General features: G+C 35.6%; 1 protein-coding gene across 3 annotated transcripts in view; it reads left to right on the top strand.

Annotated features, from left to right (window-relative positions):
- The window catches only part of Gria4 (glutamate ionotropic receptor AMPA type subunit 4), a 351,745-nt gene that overhangs the window by 278,644 nt on the left and 53,677 nt on the right, over positions 1-19,424 (top strand). For 2 of the 3 annotated variants that reach the window (XM_035443428.1, XM_035443427.1), the window contains exons 9-10: positions 9,925-10,035; positions 17,696-17,902. In XM_035443428.1, coding sequence (XP_035299319.1) covers positions 9,925-10,035; positions 17,696-17,902 — 318 coding nt within the window. Of the gene's footprint in view, positions 1-9,924; positions 10,036-11,320; positions 11,354-17,695; positions 17,903-19,424 lie in introns of those variants that run through there. The other variant, XM_035443429.1, reaches the window with a different exon arrangement.

The following is a 19,424-nucleotide window of genomic DNA, read 5'->3' as shown; positions in this document are numbered from 1 at the left end:
TTTCTCTGACTTCTTTCTCAGTGAATTTATCATCTGTATATAGTAAGTCTACTAATATTTTTTTTAGTTACTCTTGTATCCTGCCACTTTGCTGAAGGTGTTTATCAGCTGTAGAAGTTCCCTGGTTGAGTTTTTCAGGTCACTTATGTAGATCATCATATCATCTGCAAATAGTGAAAGTTTGACTTCTTCCTTTCCAATTTGTATCCCCTTGATCTCCTTTTGTTGTCTTATTGCTCTAGCTAGAACTTCAAGGACAATATTGAAGAGGAATGGAGAGAGTGGAAAGCATTGTTTCTTCCCTATTTTAGAGGAATCACCCTGAGATTCTCTCCATTTAGTTTGATGTTGGCTGTAGGATTGCTGTATATTGCTTTTATCATGTTTAGGTATGTTCCTGTTATTCCTGATCTCTCCAAGACCTTTATCATGAAGGGATGTTGGATTTTGTCAAAGGCATTCTCAGCATCTAGGGAGGTGATCATGCAGCTTTTTTTTTTTAAAGTTTGTTTATATGGTGGATTACATTGATGGATTTTCATATGTTGAACCATCCCTGCATTCCTGGGATAAAGCCAACTTGATCATGGTGGATGATTTCTCTGATGTGTTTTTGGATCCAATTTCCAGTGTTTTGTTGAATATTTTTTGCATCAATGTTCATGAGAGATAGTCATCTGTCATTCTCTTTTCTTGTTGTGTCTTTGTGTGGCTTGGGTACCAACATAATTGTAGCTTCATAAAAAGAGTTTGGCAATGTCCCTTCTGCTGCTATTGTGTGGAACAATTTGAGGAGTACTGGCATTAGCTGTTCTTTCATTTCTGGTAGAATTCTGCACTGAAACCATATGGCCCTGGACTTTTTTTTTTTTTGGTTGGTAGACTTTTGATGACTGCTTCTATTTCATTAGGTGTTATAGGTCTGTTTTATTTGCTTATCAGTTCTTGATTTAATTTTGGTAAGTGAAATATATCCAGAAAATTGTCCATCTCCTTTAGATTTTTGAATTTTGTGGAGTATAGGTTTTCAAAGTATGACCTGAAGATTCTCTGGATTTCCTCAGTGTCCATTGTTATGTCCCCCGATTTATTTCTGATTTTGTTAATTAACATGATCTCTCTCTGCCTTTTCGTTAGTTTCGATAAAGGTTTGTCTATCTTGTTGACTTTCTAAAAAAAAAAAAAAAAAAAAAAAAAAAAAAAAAAAAAAAAAAAAAAAAAACACTCTTTGATTCATTGATTCTTTATATTATTTCCTTTGTTTCTAATTTATCAATTTCTGCACACAATTTGTTTATTTTCTGTTGTTGCTCCTCTGGGGTGAGTTTTCTTCTTTTTGTTCCAGTGTTTTCAGTTTTGATGTTAATTCCCTAGTGTGACTATTCTTCAGTTTCTTCATGTGAGCACTTAGTGCTATGAACTTTCCTTTTAGCCCTGCTTCCAAAGTGTCCCATAAGTTTGAGTATGTTGTGTCTTCATTTTCATTGAATTCTAGGAAGTGTTTAATTTCTTTTTTCATTTCTTCCTTGACCCAGGAATGGTGCAATTGGGCATTATTCAATTTCCATGAGTTTGTAGGTTTTCGGCAATTTGTGTTGTTGTTGAATTCTAATTTTAAAGCATGGTGGTCTGATAAGATACAGGGGTCATTCCAATTTTTTTGTATCTGTTGAGGTTTGCTATATTGCCAAGTATGTGTTCAATTTTAGAGAAGGTTCCATGTGGCGCTGAGAAGAAGGTATATTCTTTTATGTTAGGATGGAATGTTCTATAGATATCTGTTAAACCCAATTCGGTCATAACATCTGTTAGTTCTTTGGTTTCTTTGTTAAGTTTCTGTCTGGTGGTCCTATCTAATGGTGAAAGTGGGGTGTTGAAGTCTCCTCCTATAAGTGTTTGATGTTTTCTGTGAGATTTGAGTTTTAGTAATGTTTCTTTTACAAATGTGGGTGCCTTTATATTTGGGGTGTAGATGTTTAGGATTGAGACTTCATCTTGAAGGTCTTTTCCTGTGATAAGTATGAAATGCCCTTCTTCATTTCATTTGATTGATTTTAGTTTGAAGTCTAATTTGTTAGACATTAGGATTGCTACAACAGCTTGTTTGTTGGGTCCATTTGATTGGAAAATCTTTTCCCAACCCTTTACTCTGAGGTAACACCTGTCTTTAAAGCTGAGGTTGTGTTTCTTGCATACAGCAGAAGGATGAATTCTGTCTTTGTATCCATTCTGTTACCCTGTATCTTTTTATAGGCAAGTTAAGACCATTGACACTGAGGGATATTAATGTCCACTGATTGTTGGTTCTTGTTTGTTTCAGATTTGTTCTTGTTGTTGTTATTGTGTGTGGATTTCCCCACCTTTTTTGGTGTTTGGTTATGTGGGATTATCTATTTCCTATGGTGTTTTGAATGTAGTTATCTTTGTTGCCTTGAAGTTTTCCTTCCAATAATTTATGTAGTGTTGGATTTGTTCATATGTATTGCTTAAATCTGGTTTTTGTCATGGAATATCTTGTTTTCTCCATCTATAGTGATTGAAAGCTTTGCTGAATACAATAATCTGGGCTGGCATCCACATTCCCTTAGCATTTGTAGAACATCTATCCAGGATCTTCTGGCTTTCAAAGTTTCCATTGAGAAGTCGGATATGTCTGCCTTATATGTTACTTGGCCTTTTACTTTTGCTGCTCTTAATTTTTTTTATTCTGTAAGTTTGGTGTTTTGATTATTATGTGTCAAGGGGACTTTTTGTGGTCCCATCTATTTGGTGTTCTGTAACCTTCTTGTGCTTTCATAGGCATTTCCTTCTGTTGGTTGGGGAAGTTTTCTTCTATGATTTTGTTGAATATGTTTTCTGTAACTTTGAGCTGAATTTTTTCATCTTCTTCTATAACTGTTATTCTTAGGCTTGGACTTTTTACAGTGTCCCATATTTCCTGGATATTTTGTGTTAGGGACTTGTTAGACTTCAGAATTTCTTTGGTCTATGGCTGTATATCCTCTAATGAGCATTCAACACCTGAGATTCTCTCTTCCTTCTCTTGCATTCTATTGTTTATGCTTACATCAGAGATGCTTGATCATTTACCCAGCTTTTCTATTTCCAGAACCCCCTCATTCTGTGTTTTCCTTATTGTTTCAGATTCTGCTTTCAAACTGTGAACTGTTTGAATTGTTTCCTTCACTTGTTTGGTTGTTTTTTCTTGGTTTTCTTTAGATTCTTTAAGAGATTTGTTTATTTCTTGAATTTTTTGGTTTGTCTTTTTCTCCATTTCATGTAATTTTTTGTTTTTTCTTCTATTTCTTTAAGAGAGTTTCTTGTTTCCTCTTTAATGATCTCTATCATCTTCATAAGGTAATTTTTAAGGTCCATCTCTTCTTCATCCTCTGCATTGGGCTTTTCAGGTTTTGCTGGTGTGGAGTCCCTAGATTCTGGTGATGTCATATTGGTCTTTCTGTTGTTGAGTGTGTTCTTATTCTGTCATCTTCCCATCCCTTCTTCCAGTGGGCGCAGGTGGAGTCTCTCCCTCTCTCAGGCAGCAGGAGGAGAGCAGAGGGATGAGGGAGTACAAGGGTAGAGTTCATCTGGATTCAGAGTGAGCCTTCCAGTCTGGACAGGTCCACTCTTTTCCAGGGGGAGGCTCAGGAAGAAGTGAGCAAGGGGTGGTGGGGGAGGTTGAGGGCAGAGCAACACCCATTCTCACCTCAGGTGACAGGCAGAGGGCGGGGGAATCAATACTGGGTATTTGTTTTCCATAATTAAGCCATTCTATTTCTATAAGATCAAAAAACCTTTATATGTAGAGTGAAAACATTTCAATGAATACCATATAGAAGTCTCAAGTCTGAGCCAAGGTTTTTCAGGGAGAATGCATCATTGTCATGTGGCATTATGGCTGGTTCATATTGTGTATTCAGAAATTAAGGCTGCAGTGAAGTCACATGATGCAACATAAGCAGGTGTTTCCAGCAAAACTCTGATTCACTACTGGTTTGACTTTGAATTAAGATGTGATCACTGAAGTATCAGAAACTGTTTATTGGTGCGTTTTTTTTTGTTTTGTTTTTTTTGTTGTTGTTTTTTTTTTGGTTTTTTTGCAACTCCCATATTCATTTACTCCAGTAAGCTACTGCTTAAGAAGCTGAGGTTAGCCAGGCATGATGCATGCAGAACCAGGTGGAGGTCTGCAAGTGAGAGGTTAGCCTGGTCTATAGAGTGAGGTCCACAACAGGCCTATATAGTGAGAACCTGTGTCCAAACAAAAAGGAATGGAGAAAAAGAAGAGGAGGAGAAGGAAGAGATAGCCTCTGGGCTAAGCTTTATGCAATTGAGCCATATAATCTCACAACATTTCATAATGACTGATGCCTAGGATTATTAACTTTCTCTTTTCTTTAGGATTATCTAGGAAGTCAAGAAAAAGAGATGTTAAAGTTAGCTCCTAAAAACTCTTTCAACATTTGGCTGTTTGAGAAATAGTTTATTTAATATAATAGCTACAATTTAGGGAAGCCCTACTATGTTCCAAGCACCCAGACATGATGTTTCATATAATGCAATCTTCATGATCAGTCTACCACTTGGACTTTACTATATTTGTTGTTCCTCTTAAATAAGAAAATTATGCCCTAATAAGTTATGTATCCTGTAGAAAAATATTGTGTTCAAATATGTGTGACCCTAGAACCGTTTAACACTGTGCTTTGCCTGAACAAACCCTGATTGAAGAATTTCATTTTAGGAAAGCTAAAATATTCAGTCCATTTGTTGGTTAAAGAGGAGGCATGTGGCATTGTAAAAGGAAAGAGCCACTCAGAGCTGGAGGAAATTATCACCAAGGTAGCCTGCAAGGTGGATGTGAGGTTTAAAGTTAGCTGTAGAAACAAAGGTTAGATGGGTAGACATAGCAGAGGCGGCAATGGCCGGAATGACTTGGAAACAGAAGAGTTGAGGGCATGTATATGGCAACGGTTTTCCCATGCTCTGCTCTCAGGGATCACATGCTGTGCCTCTGGGACTGTGTGCACAGGAGAAATGTGGTCTGTTGCAGTGTGCAGCTCTGGCTGGTTGGCTTCAGGGTGGCATCTCTTTCCCTGTTTTCTGCCAGCTGATACACAGGAAATCTGAGGCCATCAGATTGAAGTCGGGGAGTGAAGGAACTAGGTGACATCTCAGAGCCACACTAGCAGTCTTCGAGAAAAGAAGGAGACTCACTTCCCAAGTGGAGATTCTGGGACTCCATTCTCCTGGCATATTGCCAACCTCTCTGTGAGCTATGGAGCAGACAGAGTATTCCATAAACAACTGAAAGTGTTAACTCCTGCATAGGCAGAGGGAAGAACAGCCCCCTTTCTTTCATGCAACAAAGCTTGCAGAGCTGGTTGACTAAGCATAAACTTTTTAAAATGCAAAAGATGTCCTTTTATCTTACAACATGGTAACTACAGCTGGCCAAAAGGCTCTTAATAAAATTGAAAGAATAGGGAGAGGAAATAGGTGTGAGCCCGCCGTAATACCTTGTGGGATATTTATACTACTGAATCTTTTCATGGCCTGTCAACCATAGTGGTAACAAAAACTAATGTTTCTCAAAGAGGGATTTAAGGAGTGAGTCAGGAGAGTGGTGCACAGATGGCTTCACATCCAGATGACATCCAGCCAAGACTCTTAAAAGAAAAATGAAGTGTGAAACAGTGCAGGCTTATCTGTCTTCATTTTCCCAGTGGCAGTGATCAGCAAGGCGGTGTGTCAGGAATATTAAACTTAAACATGAGCTAGCTAGTGTGAAAAACACTATGCTGGTGAGACTACAAGGTGTGTCTGAAAAGTGAGCAATCATTCTTGTAAATTGAATACTTACCAGTGAGGGAGCAAGCTTTGAACATACATCAGAGAGGCAACCCATCAACTTGTCTGGTTTCTGTGGCAGGAAACCTGATTGTGCATCTCATTAAGTCAAAGCACAAGGTTTTCTGAACCTGCTCCCTAGATAAATGGAATCTCCTTGCTTACTCCCCCCACCCAGGGCTCCAGAGAGTGTGTTCCAGGGCTATTTCAGGGATTCAGGAAATCTTAATGTTTAAATTTCATTTACTGAGATTAGGTCATATGCTGGGTACTATCATGGAAAACCAATATTTGCTTCCATATTTAATTCTCATGACAGCCTGAAAATAATGCATTCTTCTCAACTTATAGAGATCTAGGACCAAGAGAAATTAAGTAGCCTGTTCAGAGAAAGTCAGCTGAAAGAGGTGGTGTTGGAGAGAAAAGAAAACTCCAGTGTCTCCATAGCCATTCTCTTGGTTACTTTGGAGGGGCTGTTCCCAAGCTGTAAGATTTCTATGCAGATCTGGTGTGCAGATGAAGATAGACATTTCAGGATGGGGCTGGCTGAAGCAGCTCTCCAAGGCACCAATTTTAGAAGCAATAGACTCCTGGGTTCCAAAACACCTAACCCCAACCTTATGTAGGGGCTTTACTTATGCATTCCATTCTATCTGGTGCAGTATCTGATTAAAGCTGTTATATTTGAGGAAATTTAACCCTCCAGATTCCAAAGATAAATAATTTTCTGACATTTATTGCAAGTTTAGTGATTTAAATGTTTCCAGTTTTTTGTCTATTAATATAAAATCATTTTCAATCTCTAGGAGAACAGTTCCTAATTAGTTGTTTAACATATGAGGTCAGACAAGAAAAACTATAGTTTAAAAAAAAACATGTTGGAATGGAATAGAAAGAGAAACTCCAGTTCTAGCTCAAACTTCAGCACATTTTTTCTGAAATTATATGTATAATTTATAACTTTCCAATAAATTTCCAATAACTTTTTAAAGTAAATAAAAGGTTACGTATTTACTTATTTAAATAAATACCTCATGAAACCTACCATAGACTGGATGACTGGCTTTCTTTTTTCATTATAATTACACGTAAATATAAAGCAAAAAAATTGAACTTTAATTTATTATCTTAATTTCCAGCACTTTTGAATCATTTATCCTTCTGGAAGGGATCATTATGCAATTATTTCAGAAACTCACCAAGAACTATAAATGTTCCAAAATGAGCCCCAGATCCATGCGGGTTTTCCCAAATAGGATTCATTAATAAAGAAAAAACTCTTCTTGCTTGAGAATGGGCTGCACTGATCTTCATGTTTGGCTGTATGTTAATGGAGTGCCAAGTTGTAAAACCCTCTATGAGCATACAAACCTGTCCGGTGGGAAAGAGACTTACAAGAAGCCACTGAGATTTTTTTTTTTTTAAGTGCATATAGGAATTGAGGAAAAGGGTGGTTTCAAAATTATTTTTAAGTGAAAAATGTTTCACAGAATTGCTACATGTCCTCTAGACGTGTATATACATTTGAAAGTAACTATGAAATTTATATGTACTATAATTTCTAATTGAAATACTTTTGCTTTAATCCCCATTCTTTTTGAGTTATGTCTGTACCACTTCTGAATAATTGTCTCTCTTTGACAATATTAATGCTTTGCTTAAATATGTTCTGACATACTAATATGGCAGTTAAGATGCTTGGCAGAGTAAGAGAGCTTTCTAGACCACAGTGTGTCAGACACTGATTGCAGACCTCTGGACAAGTATACACATTTTTATAGGAGACTTGAGCTTTATGAACTTCATTAAGAAATGAAGCCTGGCAAACATTGAGTGAGCACTCACATTTGGAAGCCAGGCAGCATACAAAACAAAAATATAAGAATTTGGTATCATATAGGCTTCAGTTCTAAATTCTCACCCTACTGGTTTGTAATCTTAGACCACTTGTTCAGCCTCCAGGATTCTTCATATCAAAAGCATAGACAATAATATCAACAAACTCAATATACTATGCATAGTGACTTTAGCAGGCATAGAACAAAGATATGTCCAAGAACAGCATTCTTTGTGTAGTAGTCATCATTATACTCCAATAGTAGAAGTTAATCCAAGAATCCTCAATTTCCAGTAATATTCCATTGCCATACTTCATCTTAAGGAACTAATTACTTTATTGATTTTATGTAGAAGTATGTCACATATATAAATGAGAAAGTGCTATGAATTGTGTCTTTGTTAGAGTTTCTATTGCTGAGACGAAACACTATTACCAAAAGCAAGTTGGGGAGGAAAGGGCTCATTTGGCTATATACGTCAGCACTGCTGTTCATCATTGAAGGATGTCAGGACAGGGTACTGCTTACTGGTTTGATAACTCTGGTTTGCTCAGCCTGCTTTCTTATAGAACCCAGAACCAACAGCTCAAGGATGGCAACACCCACCGTGGGCTGGACCCTTCCCCATTGAACACTAATTGAGAAAATGCCTTGCAGATGGATCTCAATGAGGCATTTTCTCAGCTGAGGCCTTTTTCTCTCTAATGACTGTAGTTTGTTTTGAGTTGACACACAAAAGCAGCCAGTACAAACTGATAGCCTGTGAATGAGTATGATATGTGCTAACCGAGTGTAGGTGTGAGCCGTAGGAAGACCTCAGGAATTCTGCTCTATCACTCTACAACTTATTCCCTTGAGACAGGGTCTTCCTCTAAACCTGGAGCTAGATTAATAGATAACAAGCCCTAGGGATCCTCCTGTCTCTACCCATCGCCCACAAATAGGGATACAGTCACATGCACAGCCATGCAATGCTTTTTGCATGGGTGCTTGGCCTCTGAATTTAGGTTCTCACATTTGCTTACCCAGCAGGCTTGCCCACTAAGCCATTTTCCTAGCCCCAAATAATAAGATGATTAAAATCAAAGCACAAATTGAAATTTAAGACTTTAAAAATGACAATATTGCACATTAATATCCATCTGTGTTGTGGTTAACATTTCAGAGAAAGAATTTTCATGTTATAGTTATATAATATAAAGCCAAAACATACTTCTAGATTGCCATTTACAAGTAAATTTCTTTTTTGTAAGATATAACTGTTTACTTTAGTGTATGTTCTGTAGTTTTCTTGATGAAATTGTGTAAATTAATGTTAGGCAGTGCTGGCCCATCTCACTCGATGAGAAGATCAGTATGTCCAAGGTTCTATCTGTCTCTACCATTCAGAACCGCTGCTTCCCTTGACTACTTCATGATTCTGAATTTTCTAAACATATAGTAAGGAAGTATCTTTAACAGTGAGAAAACTGTCTCAACAATTTTACCTTAAACATCCACAATGTCACCATTACAGCTGAGGCTCTAGGGATATCAGGGAACAGGGATCAGAAAGACTGTAAGAGCCAGAGGACCAGGACACTTGCTGTGAGATTGTCTTCTGTATTTGACAGGGAAGCAGTACCCTTGAACTTTCAGCAATATGGTTGCAAGACCAGCATAATGACATCACCAGTTGTCAAGCAAACATAAAGGTGAAGTCCACATAGCCCACCCCTAGATGATGAGATGCAGGTGGTCAATACTTGATAAAAGAAGGAGAATCAGTTTCCTCAAGAACAGGTTCCCACACAGTCTGTCCAGTCCCAAGTGGTCAGCCTTTGGCACATGCATATATGTGCAAAGTTAAAAGGACTGAGTAGGTTGTATATATGTGTGTACATACATGCTACAATAATAAGGAAAAAATCATGAATTTTGGAGGACACTGGAGAAGTCTGTGGAGAGGGAGAATGTCAGGGGTGATGTAGATGAAGTGTTCCAGTATTTAAAAGTATATAATAATTAATATTTAAAAGAGTTCTTAATGTACCTGAGTTTTAAGTTTGATTTGGATACTCACTAGATTGTAGTCACTGTCCCAAAGAGGACTCTAGGAGCACTTCATTTTTTTAATTTATTTTTTACATTCCAATCCAAGTTCCCCCCCACTCCTCTCCTCCCAGTCACCCCACCTCCCATCTGCTTCCAGGAGCATTTCTATGGTGTGTTTTCAATTACCTTCTCTATCTGGCAGGTTGGCTACTGGAATGATATGGATAAGTTAGTACTGATTCAAGACGTACCCACTCTCGGCAATGACACAGCAGCTATCGAGAACAGAACAGTCGTTGTAACCACTATTATGGTGAGTTTTGGTGTATGCTTTATAGTGTTCCATCTTGCCCACAGGCAAATTTAACTCCCTGGCTGTGATGAGGGGATACAAGTTGAATATTAGTGGTGATTTGAGTGCTCTGAACCATTCAAGTCTACTGAGGCTTTGAAAAGATCTGTCCCAAGCTTGGACACACTCATCTCTTTCATTGTCCTTATTTGTGTTACTTTTCTTTGCAATGTTTTTCTTGGGGAAAAAATGACTCAGATGTTAAAAATTGAGACTGTGAAACTGAAGTTGGAAATGTTTAAAATTCTAAGACCCCCAACACTGAACAATGAATTTGAGGAAGCCAAGTTCCAATTGAGTCCCAAAACCATCGGGTGGAAATACCATATTATCAGTGTTTCAAAAGCATCAATGAAATAATCATTAATGGTTTCAGGTCATTATGGGAGAGTGAACTGTCTTGTCTGTTTCTAATCACAAAAATGTGAATGTGGAGATTTTAATAGTTACTTTTAAAAATATATAGCCAAATGCTTGATCAATTGACTTTGTTTGATATCTGTTTTAATGTAAAATGACATTTCCACCCATTGATTATTTTTCTCATTGACATATATAATTGAATGAACTTCTAGAAAACAAAAAAATGTGATATTTCATTCGACCATATCATAAAATTTTAAATGCTCTAAATTTTAAGCTCCTACTTCAAGGAATTCTCCTGGAATTGCCTATTAAATTATAGAATATTCTATATAATTTTTGACATCTAAAGACAAGCATTCCTTTACAGTTGGTGGTAGTCAAAGGAGATTAACAATCAGTGATTGTTTATACCTTATTTAAGATCAAAGGTCCTCAGTTAACTCTCAGTAGGCAAAATATATTATCAGTCATTCATAATTACCCTCTAAATAAAATAGAAGTCTTTGCATGAGTTAACTGCTAGCTTACATAATTTCAATTTTTAGTTTTGGTAATGTCTAAATATTTCTAAAATTGACACTGAAATCAAACATGAAAATCTCAAAAAGAAGCATTCACCTATTGCAATCATTTATGCCTGTTTTGGATAACCAGTTACCAATTTAATGTAATCTGACAAGCCTTGATTGGGAGTTGATTACTTTAGAATGCAAACCCACCAACAGCAGTGTTTGTATAAACTTTATGACTTAATTGTGTAATATTTGCATGGTACTTGAAAAGCGTGATAATATATATATATATGCATATATATTTCTTTTCCTTAAAAAAAGACACAGTAATGGAAATTCATACTTCAGTACAGTCCTCCTCTTTTCAGCCTCTGATGAAGAACCCTATTTTAAGAAATTGACCAAGAAAGACAAGAGTTCCACGCTGTTCGACCATTCCTAACTAAGGCTCGAGTCTTGTTCTCCTGAGTAGTAAATTTCAGTTCATTTTTCATGTGGGATTCTTCTTGGATAACCAACTCTGGACTACCAGAAAACAGTTTTTAAAGTGTGTGTGTGTGTGTGTGTGTGTGTGTGTGTGTGTGTGTGTGTATGTATGTGTGTGTCACTTTGTGAGTTATTAGAACAAAAGAAGAATTAATCCTCAGCCCTTATCCTTCTCAAGAAAATAGATGTTAAAAAAGAATAAACTAGTGATTCTGATATGCCCATTCCCATGTCACAAAATAAAGTCATTGTACATGATCATCTCTCTAATGATAGATTTCGCAAAAGTAAACCTGGATTTATGTGCTCGTTTTCTGAATAGACATACAACTGTTTGCTTTAGAATCTTTTGAAATGTTGCTTGTTCTTTGAAATGAATGTATGATGTATACTAAGGATGTAATGTGGAGTCTCCTTCCCTTGGCCTGTTAATGAAAGGTGTTACTTATAATTCCTAGTGTAAGTTACAGAATTGGTTTCCCAAGCATGGCTAGTCTGCATAAAGCATGATATAAAAAACTAAGTAAAAAGGTGATGAAAAGATGTTGTTTCATATATATATATATATATGAATTATGTATATAATTCTATTTGCTTAATAGTGATGATAACAATATTTTTGTTATCAAAATAGTATATATAAGTAGTATCTTATAGTGTTGATTGAACTTAATTCTGTTTAAAGCATTAGCTTAAGATCTAGGACAATCCCCTCACCTCAATTACTTGGGAAGAAGATTGATTACCTTTAGCTGATAAGATACTGATAATTGCATGTAATAATCTTTCCATATTCAAGTGAAAAATTCAGTACAGTTGGAGTAGGTAGAGGTTGCAATGAGTCTGATACAGAGATGTAGATACTGAGCAAGCTAAGAATGAGCTCTGGAGAACATTTAGCTTCTAGTCTAAATGGGTGCCGTGTTGCTGAATTCACTTCATCTTCCCTGTGTATACTGTATTTATATGCTGTTATACCATTGTGATATATGTTATTGTTAAATAAAATTGATTGAGAAATTCAGCTATTCAGAAATACTTACTGATCGTCTGTTATGGGCCAGGCACAGGATTAAACCCTGGGGGTATGTCAGAGGTGACTCCTACACTCAAGAGAATTTATATTACAGAAAAATACAATAAGAAACATAGTTCATGACTACAACAGCTCTTAATCCAAAATAAAATGTGCTATTGTTATGTTTATGCTGTTGCAATTTATTGTTCCTTGCAAGTATTGTACATCTACAATAGATCTTCATTTTCAAGATGAATTTACTTAAATACAACTATGTCAAACATATTGACTATGACAAAGCTAATCTAAATAAGAAATAATTTGTAATTGCACAAACTTTTATCTTCATTTCTTACTGACTAAACATTAAATAAAACCATAATATTCATCAAACTGAGGACACAGAGATTCCATTTTCTGCAGACAAATAACAACTGCAAACAAACTCAGGAAGCTAAATCTAAACCATGCAAATAGGAATATAGTTGTGGTAAACACAGCTTCTGCTGATTCGGGAAGAGGGAGGAGTACTTTTCCTGTAATCAAAACGCCTTCTTTCCTCATGAACTCTCTAGGAAATAAATCCATTCGAGGGAGAACATCCTTCTTTTCTTCAGTGCCTTACACTGAGTTTGTAATGCTATGTTAGTATGAGTCAGTATTCTATGTTACTTAGGTAAGGTGATACTATCTTATGAACATACAATTCTCTAAGAAATTTTCCATAAAGCTAAATTTATTCACTGTAGCATCAGAATTGTATTTCAAACATGAACTCATTTATGTAATTATTCCATCTTCCTTATTTTACTTTATTACTTTAAAACATATTATGTAAAAAAAATTTTAAATATACTAACACACATATAAGAAACATACATATATCCTTAATATATGTGTTTGTATATGTAAAATGTATATCAAAACTAGAAATGTATCCATTTTGCCACACCAAATATGAATTCCCCCCTCCTACAAAGGGCTTATAGCAATGAAGTTTGTTTAAAAAAATAAAAGAAGTTCCAGCTTGAAATTATGATGCTTAAATTTGCTCATTTCTTTCTTTCTTTTATTTTTTCTTGGTTTTAGAATTTTGTTTTTTTCAAAACAGGGTTTCTCTGTGTATTCCTGGCAGTCCTGGAACTCACTCTGTAAACCAGACTAGCCTCAAACTCACAGAGATCTGAGTGTCTCTTCCTCCAAAGTTCTATAATTAAAATTGTGCAATACAACTGCTCGCTGACTCATTTATTTCTAAAATGAGTAAGAGCTTCATTTACATTTTTCTTCATTTTGTCACAGGACTAAATTATCAATCTCCTTTAACATTCCTTGTAAAAAATCAAATGTCCACACAGGAAAAATGGAATAAAATTCTTTTGATAATGATTGTTTATAATGGTGAAATTTACAAACTGGTAGTTTTTGTGCTGAGTGTCTGGTTTCAACACTTTTGATTTTGCTGAATTCCAATAACAAAAAAACAATACTTCAATGTAGGACATGTATTCTAGTGATCACATTTAGTTTAACTTATTTAAGGTTCAAATGATCTTAATTCATTTATGGCAACCTTTTCACAAGGAAGGCCTACTGTTGCAGCTTCAAACTGAGATTGGTTCCCTTCCTGAAGTAACCCAGAAAGTGTAGAACACCATACATCATGGGAATTATCTTAATGAATACATCGCTGTGAAGAAGTAATGCCAGCAGAATAGCATATCATCTCCCAGAGCACAGTGGTTTGTGATTAAAGAATCAAGGACTTATATTTCTCTCCTCTAATGCTCCTATGGTTAATCACAGAAAAACACCAAGGATTCTGTGTGGCTACTCCACAAAGATGTTCCACATATCCCCCACCCAAGTAACCTTATAGTGTTTATTTCATATTGCATGGAGGGTATTTGATGTTTTGTTTACCTGTAGTAACCCTAAAACTTGATATAAAACCTCTCCAGTGTACAAAGCTTTAATAGCTACCAGCAGATAATTCATTACAAAGGAGGCTGAGTAGCCTGGATTTGACATGAAACACGCTCACGAATCTGCTAGAGGTTTACAAAAAGTCCCCAGCCTTCCTCTACCTTTGCTCTCTCTCTCTCTGTGTGCCCTAGCATGTAGTCATTTTGGTTTTTCTCTTGCTGTAGGCATCTTTGAGCCTGAATGTTGGTAGAATCTTCAATAAGCTGAACAGTTTTCCAACCTTAGTTGGAATATTTGGCAGGAAACAAAGATGGGAGGGGAGCAGCTGTCCAGAAGAAAATGGGGGAAAAAATGAAAGAGGGTCCTCAATAAATATTTCACTCTAACATAGATATGCCAGCTGAAGACAGATAACCTGTTTACTAGGAGTCCTATTTACTTTCATTTTGAATATCTGAATTATTATATTCTGACATAACTTATTAGTCATAATGTTCCTAGTCAGAAAGTGATGATGGGGAGGTCAGTGCATTTACTACAAGTGAAAACATTTTACTTTACTTTCTTTACTCAAAATGCCATAAAAATTGCATTGTCTAATGGTATATATAATATATATTTCTTTAATTTTGTTGCCTCTCTTGTTAAATCATATGAAGTCCAAGTTAGCTGCAAGTCTCTTGATGGGTATTTTAACAAATGCACGAGTTTACAGATGTTTCAAAAATAAAAACCTGACTCCCATTTCTGACACTTGTTAACCAAGTAAAATTGAATATTCACTTAACCTCTGTGACTCTCAGTTTTCCTGTCTGTAAGATGAGATATGTTTACTTCAAGATGCAACGCAAAATGTAAAAGTATATAGTTCAAGAACTCAACATTTCACCTGGCACAAAGAAGCACAAAGTCAGTAAGAGAAATTTCTTTTTACAATAAATCTGTTGTTGTTTCCACACTAATATTCCTTTACTCTTATCACAAAGAATTTACAATCATCTTAATCCCAAGAAAACAAAGGACAATTTGTGTTTCTTTTTCTAGGTCTAAGTTCCAGGAAATGCCTGGAAGAATGCAAGCACTTAATAAATGCTTGATTAAATGATGAACTTACAGCTTTTCATTAAGCAAACTATTTACCATGTTAGAAGCCAAAAAACTCATACAAAATTAATGTAGTAATATGTTTACTTAAGGGGTAAAATTCCTAAATGTTCACATACTCAAGACACCTTAAACTTGACCTTCAACTTTAGTACCAAATGAGAGTACTAGCATAACTTGTTCTACTTGAATTTTCTAACTGTACAGATATATCAATTACAATGTTTTACACCCTATTTTACATGTGTGGCTTTTGCTGTTTTCTGTATACTATTCCATAGTTTAATTAGACCACTTTAAAAAGATGAAAAGAATTTGTTTATAAAGCTATTACTATTTTAAAGTTTAGAAAGTCATCTCTTTGCAGCTACTCATGAATTTGCATGATCACATTCATTGTTTGAAAAATATGTTAATCTTTCATACAAATCTCTTTCTGAAGGCTAATAGACAATCTCCATGAAAGAAGGTGCAAATAGTTAGCTTAATTTTATGAATGGCAAAATTTACTTCTTAGCCCATTCTAGTCTTAAATATCCATCTAATGCCAAGGATCTGGCATTATATAATAGTCATGACAACCAAAGGAAGAATTTAAGAAACAGAATAAAAGCCTATTTGAGTAGTTTCTCACTGTAAAAAAACAAAAATGTGAAACATCTCAATGAGTAAATACAGTTTTAAGGAATTTCCTAATTTTCTCATTTTTAAATTGGGTTATACGTTTACAAAGTGGTTAGAATAAAGTTAGAGTTGGTATGGGCTTGTTGGACTCTCTGTAGATCAAGCTGCTTTCTATTGTAGAGCTCTAAATACAAGTTCAAATTCTTTAACTGATTTTTTTCTGGAAAAAAAGAAGACAAAACTCATAAAACAATCCTAAATTAATATTAGAGTATAATTTCTACAAGATGTAAGCACATTATATCAACAATATTGGTCCAATATGGTTACTGCTTTTCTGAAAATGAAACACTGATATATGGCCAGGAGTTACCTCTATAGTATGTACCACAAACATATCAAACCCATCTTTCTGTTTATGGATATGTGATAATAGATCAATCACTCTGGGCTGGCTAAACCACCTCTTAAATTAAAGCCTTAAAATACTGTTTTTGAAGTGTGTGTGAAAAATGAGTGTGTTTGTGAGGGAAGTTCTCTCTCTCTCTCTCTCTCTCTCTCTCTCTCTCTCTCTCTCTCTCTCTCTGTGTGTGTGTGTGTGTGTGTGTGTGTGTGTGTGTGTGTGTGTGTGTGTGTGTGTGTGATCAATGAAAACAATTTAGCAATTATTAAAAACCAGGAAGCTATTCCATATCATGAGGATGCTCTCAATACCTCTTCCTCCCATTCTGAGTCATTGCATAGAAAACTAAATGGGAATATCAAAGTGAAATTTCCTTACACATAGATAAAAACAGCTTCACTAGAAAATTTCATAATAAACTTGCAGTTTGTGAAACACATTTCTTATTTAAAGTCAAAGCATGGCACAACAGGAGCAAAGTGAATTCAACACAACTAATGTAATGTGCCTTTAAGCTATTATTTCTTATTTGAAGAACTGTAGTAAATGCCTTCTCTGAGAAAAGCACCGTATTAACACACTTGAAATTTATTTTGAAAAAACGGTACAGAATATGAAGTTATATGACTGTGAATAGGTCTCTAATACACTACAGTTGCCACTAAATAACTTCTAATTTCATGAAATATTTTGAAAATATCAGTTTCAAGGATAAAAATGATTAAATACTCTTCTCCAGAAAATTACTAATGGAAGTGGATGGCAGTGGCACACTCCTTTAGTCCTAGCACTGGAGGCAGAGGCAGGTGGATCTCTGTGAGTTCAAGGCCAACCTGGTCTACAGAGTAAGCACCAGGACAGCTAAAGCTACACAAAGAAACCTTGTCTCATATAAAAACATTACTAATGGATTTTTTTATTTTTTTAAGTCATAGTACTAGGTACATAACAATCATTCAAAGTATTTTTAAATTTTATCTGTATTAGTCAATATAAACCATTTTAATGCAATTCTAAGTATATTTACATATCCACCTCTCTTATCAATAATTTCTAGCCACATAAAATCATATAAATACAATAAAGATTTTCTTTTGTCAAAAATTCTGGAACTATAGTTACAGAAAAGCTTTTCAAATGTTTTGTAATTTCTCCTTTACAGTTCTGCTTCTCTCATTGTAGGAATCCCCCTATGTTATGTACAAGAAAAATCACGAAATGTTTGAAGGAAATGACAAGTATGAAGGCTACTGTGTAGATTTGGCATCTGAAATTGCAAAACATATCGGTATCAAGTATAAAATTGCCATTGTCCCTGATGGAAAATATGGAGCCAGGGATGCAGACACTAAAATCTGGAATGGAATGGTAGGAGAGCTTGTGTATGGGGTAAGCAAACCTATTTATGAGGAATTTACTTACATAAGCTTGAAACTTCTTTTCCCTTGGGCATGTATCAATTTTTAAACATCCATGACTGCATTGTTTGCTAATTTATATCAATGTTTCAAAAGGTATTCATTATATTCAAACATTTTTCTATTTCATTAAAACCTAAATTCCAAATAATAGAACTGATCCTGGTATCTTAGAAGGAGAAAAGAGATAACAATGAAGAATACAGTGTCCTCCACATAGCACAGAGTCAGGCTTGAAAATAAAAGCTGCCATGACTTTAGAATCTGTGATGAATACACCTTAAGCTAGTAGACCACAGACAGTTTCAAAGACCATGAACAATCTGTTACTGGGCAGATTTCCTCCAACAGCATGAAGTCAGTGACCACTTTATCCAATGTGTGTATCCTTGCTATTCACAATTGCTCACAAGTGTCTTTAAACTAACTTCTGATTACCATAGTCTCTCAGTATCTGAAATATTCATCTGTATTATATTTCTTACAATTCATTGAGCCACAGTGAATGTACATTTCAGATAATGTACTCTCTCTCTCTCTCTCTCTCTCTCTCTCTCTCTCTCTCTCTCTCTCTCTCTCTTCATTCTAGCATATATAATAAAACACAAGAATGCAAGAATGTTTTCCAAAGTAGGTCTGTCACACAGCATGCTGTGCCCTTCCACTGAGCAAGCACACTGGATATAAAATGCACACATTGATAGCCAAGGGCAATCACAACCCAACCCAGCAGTAAAGTTCTGCCTGAATGACCAAGATCAAGGCCCCTCAATTTTGGCAGCCATTGTAGTGTCACAATCAAAACCTAGTGATGCTATAATATATCCAAAGTTCAGAGTTCATACCTGTGCACAGGAAGGTTTGTGAATCCAGAAACCAAATTATGTAATATTCTTAATGCTAATATGTAGTTCACAGGTTTCACTTTCAAAGTATACACTCTCTCTAATTAAACCTCAGAAAACCCTTTGAAATGAGGAATTACATGGAGAGGCAGCCTTCAGCAGGAAAAAGTAAACAGACACAAGATACAGGCAAACTCCAAAGAAGGAATTAAATTCCTGGCTAGAACTGCAATGGAATAGTTTCAAAATTCTGCATCTCATTTCTCTTTCTTTTTATTATTATTTTTTATTATTTAAAACAATTTTTAATCTAAATGTATTTTGATCATATTCTTCCCCTCCCTCAAGTAATTACAGCTCCTCTCACTCTCCTTACCCCATCAAATTTAAGTTATTTCTCAAAAAAAACCAACAAAAATCCAACACAACAACAAACTCTCAAAAAGCCTCCAAAATCAAGAAAGCAAAATAAAACAACACTACCAAACTATAACTAAATAAAAGTGTGTGCGCTCGTGCGGGCGTGCGCGCACGCGCGCGCACACACACACACACACACACACACACAACAAAAAAAAAAAAAAAAAAAAAAAAAAAAAAAAAGAACCTCTGGTGGTCACCTACTCCTGAACATGAGAGCTGTCCTGG

The sequence above is a fragment of the Cricetulus griseus genome, chromosome 4 (genome assembly GCF_003668045.3).
Source record: "Cricetulus griseus strain 17A/GY chromosome 4, alternate assembly CriGri-PICRH-1.0, whole genome shotgun sequence".
In the NCBI taxonomy this organism is placed as follows: domain Eukaryota; kingdom Metazoa; phylum Chordata; class Mammalia; order Rodentia; family Cricetidae; genus Cricetulus; species Cricetulus griseus.
The sequence above is the reverse complement of the archived record's forward strand: the minus strand, read 5'-3'. Positions and strand labels throughout refer to the sequence as shown.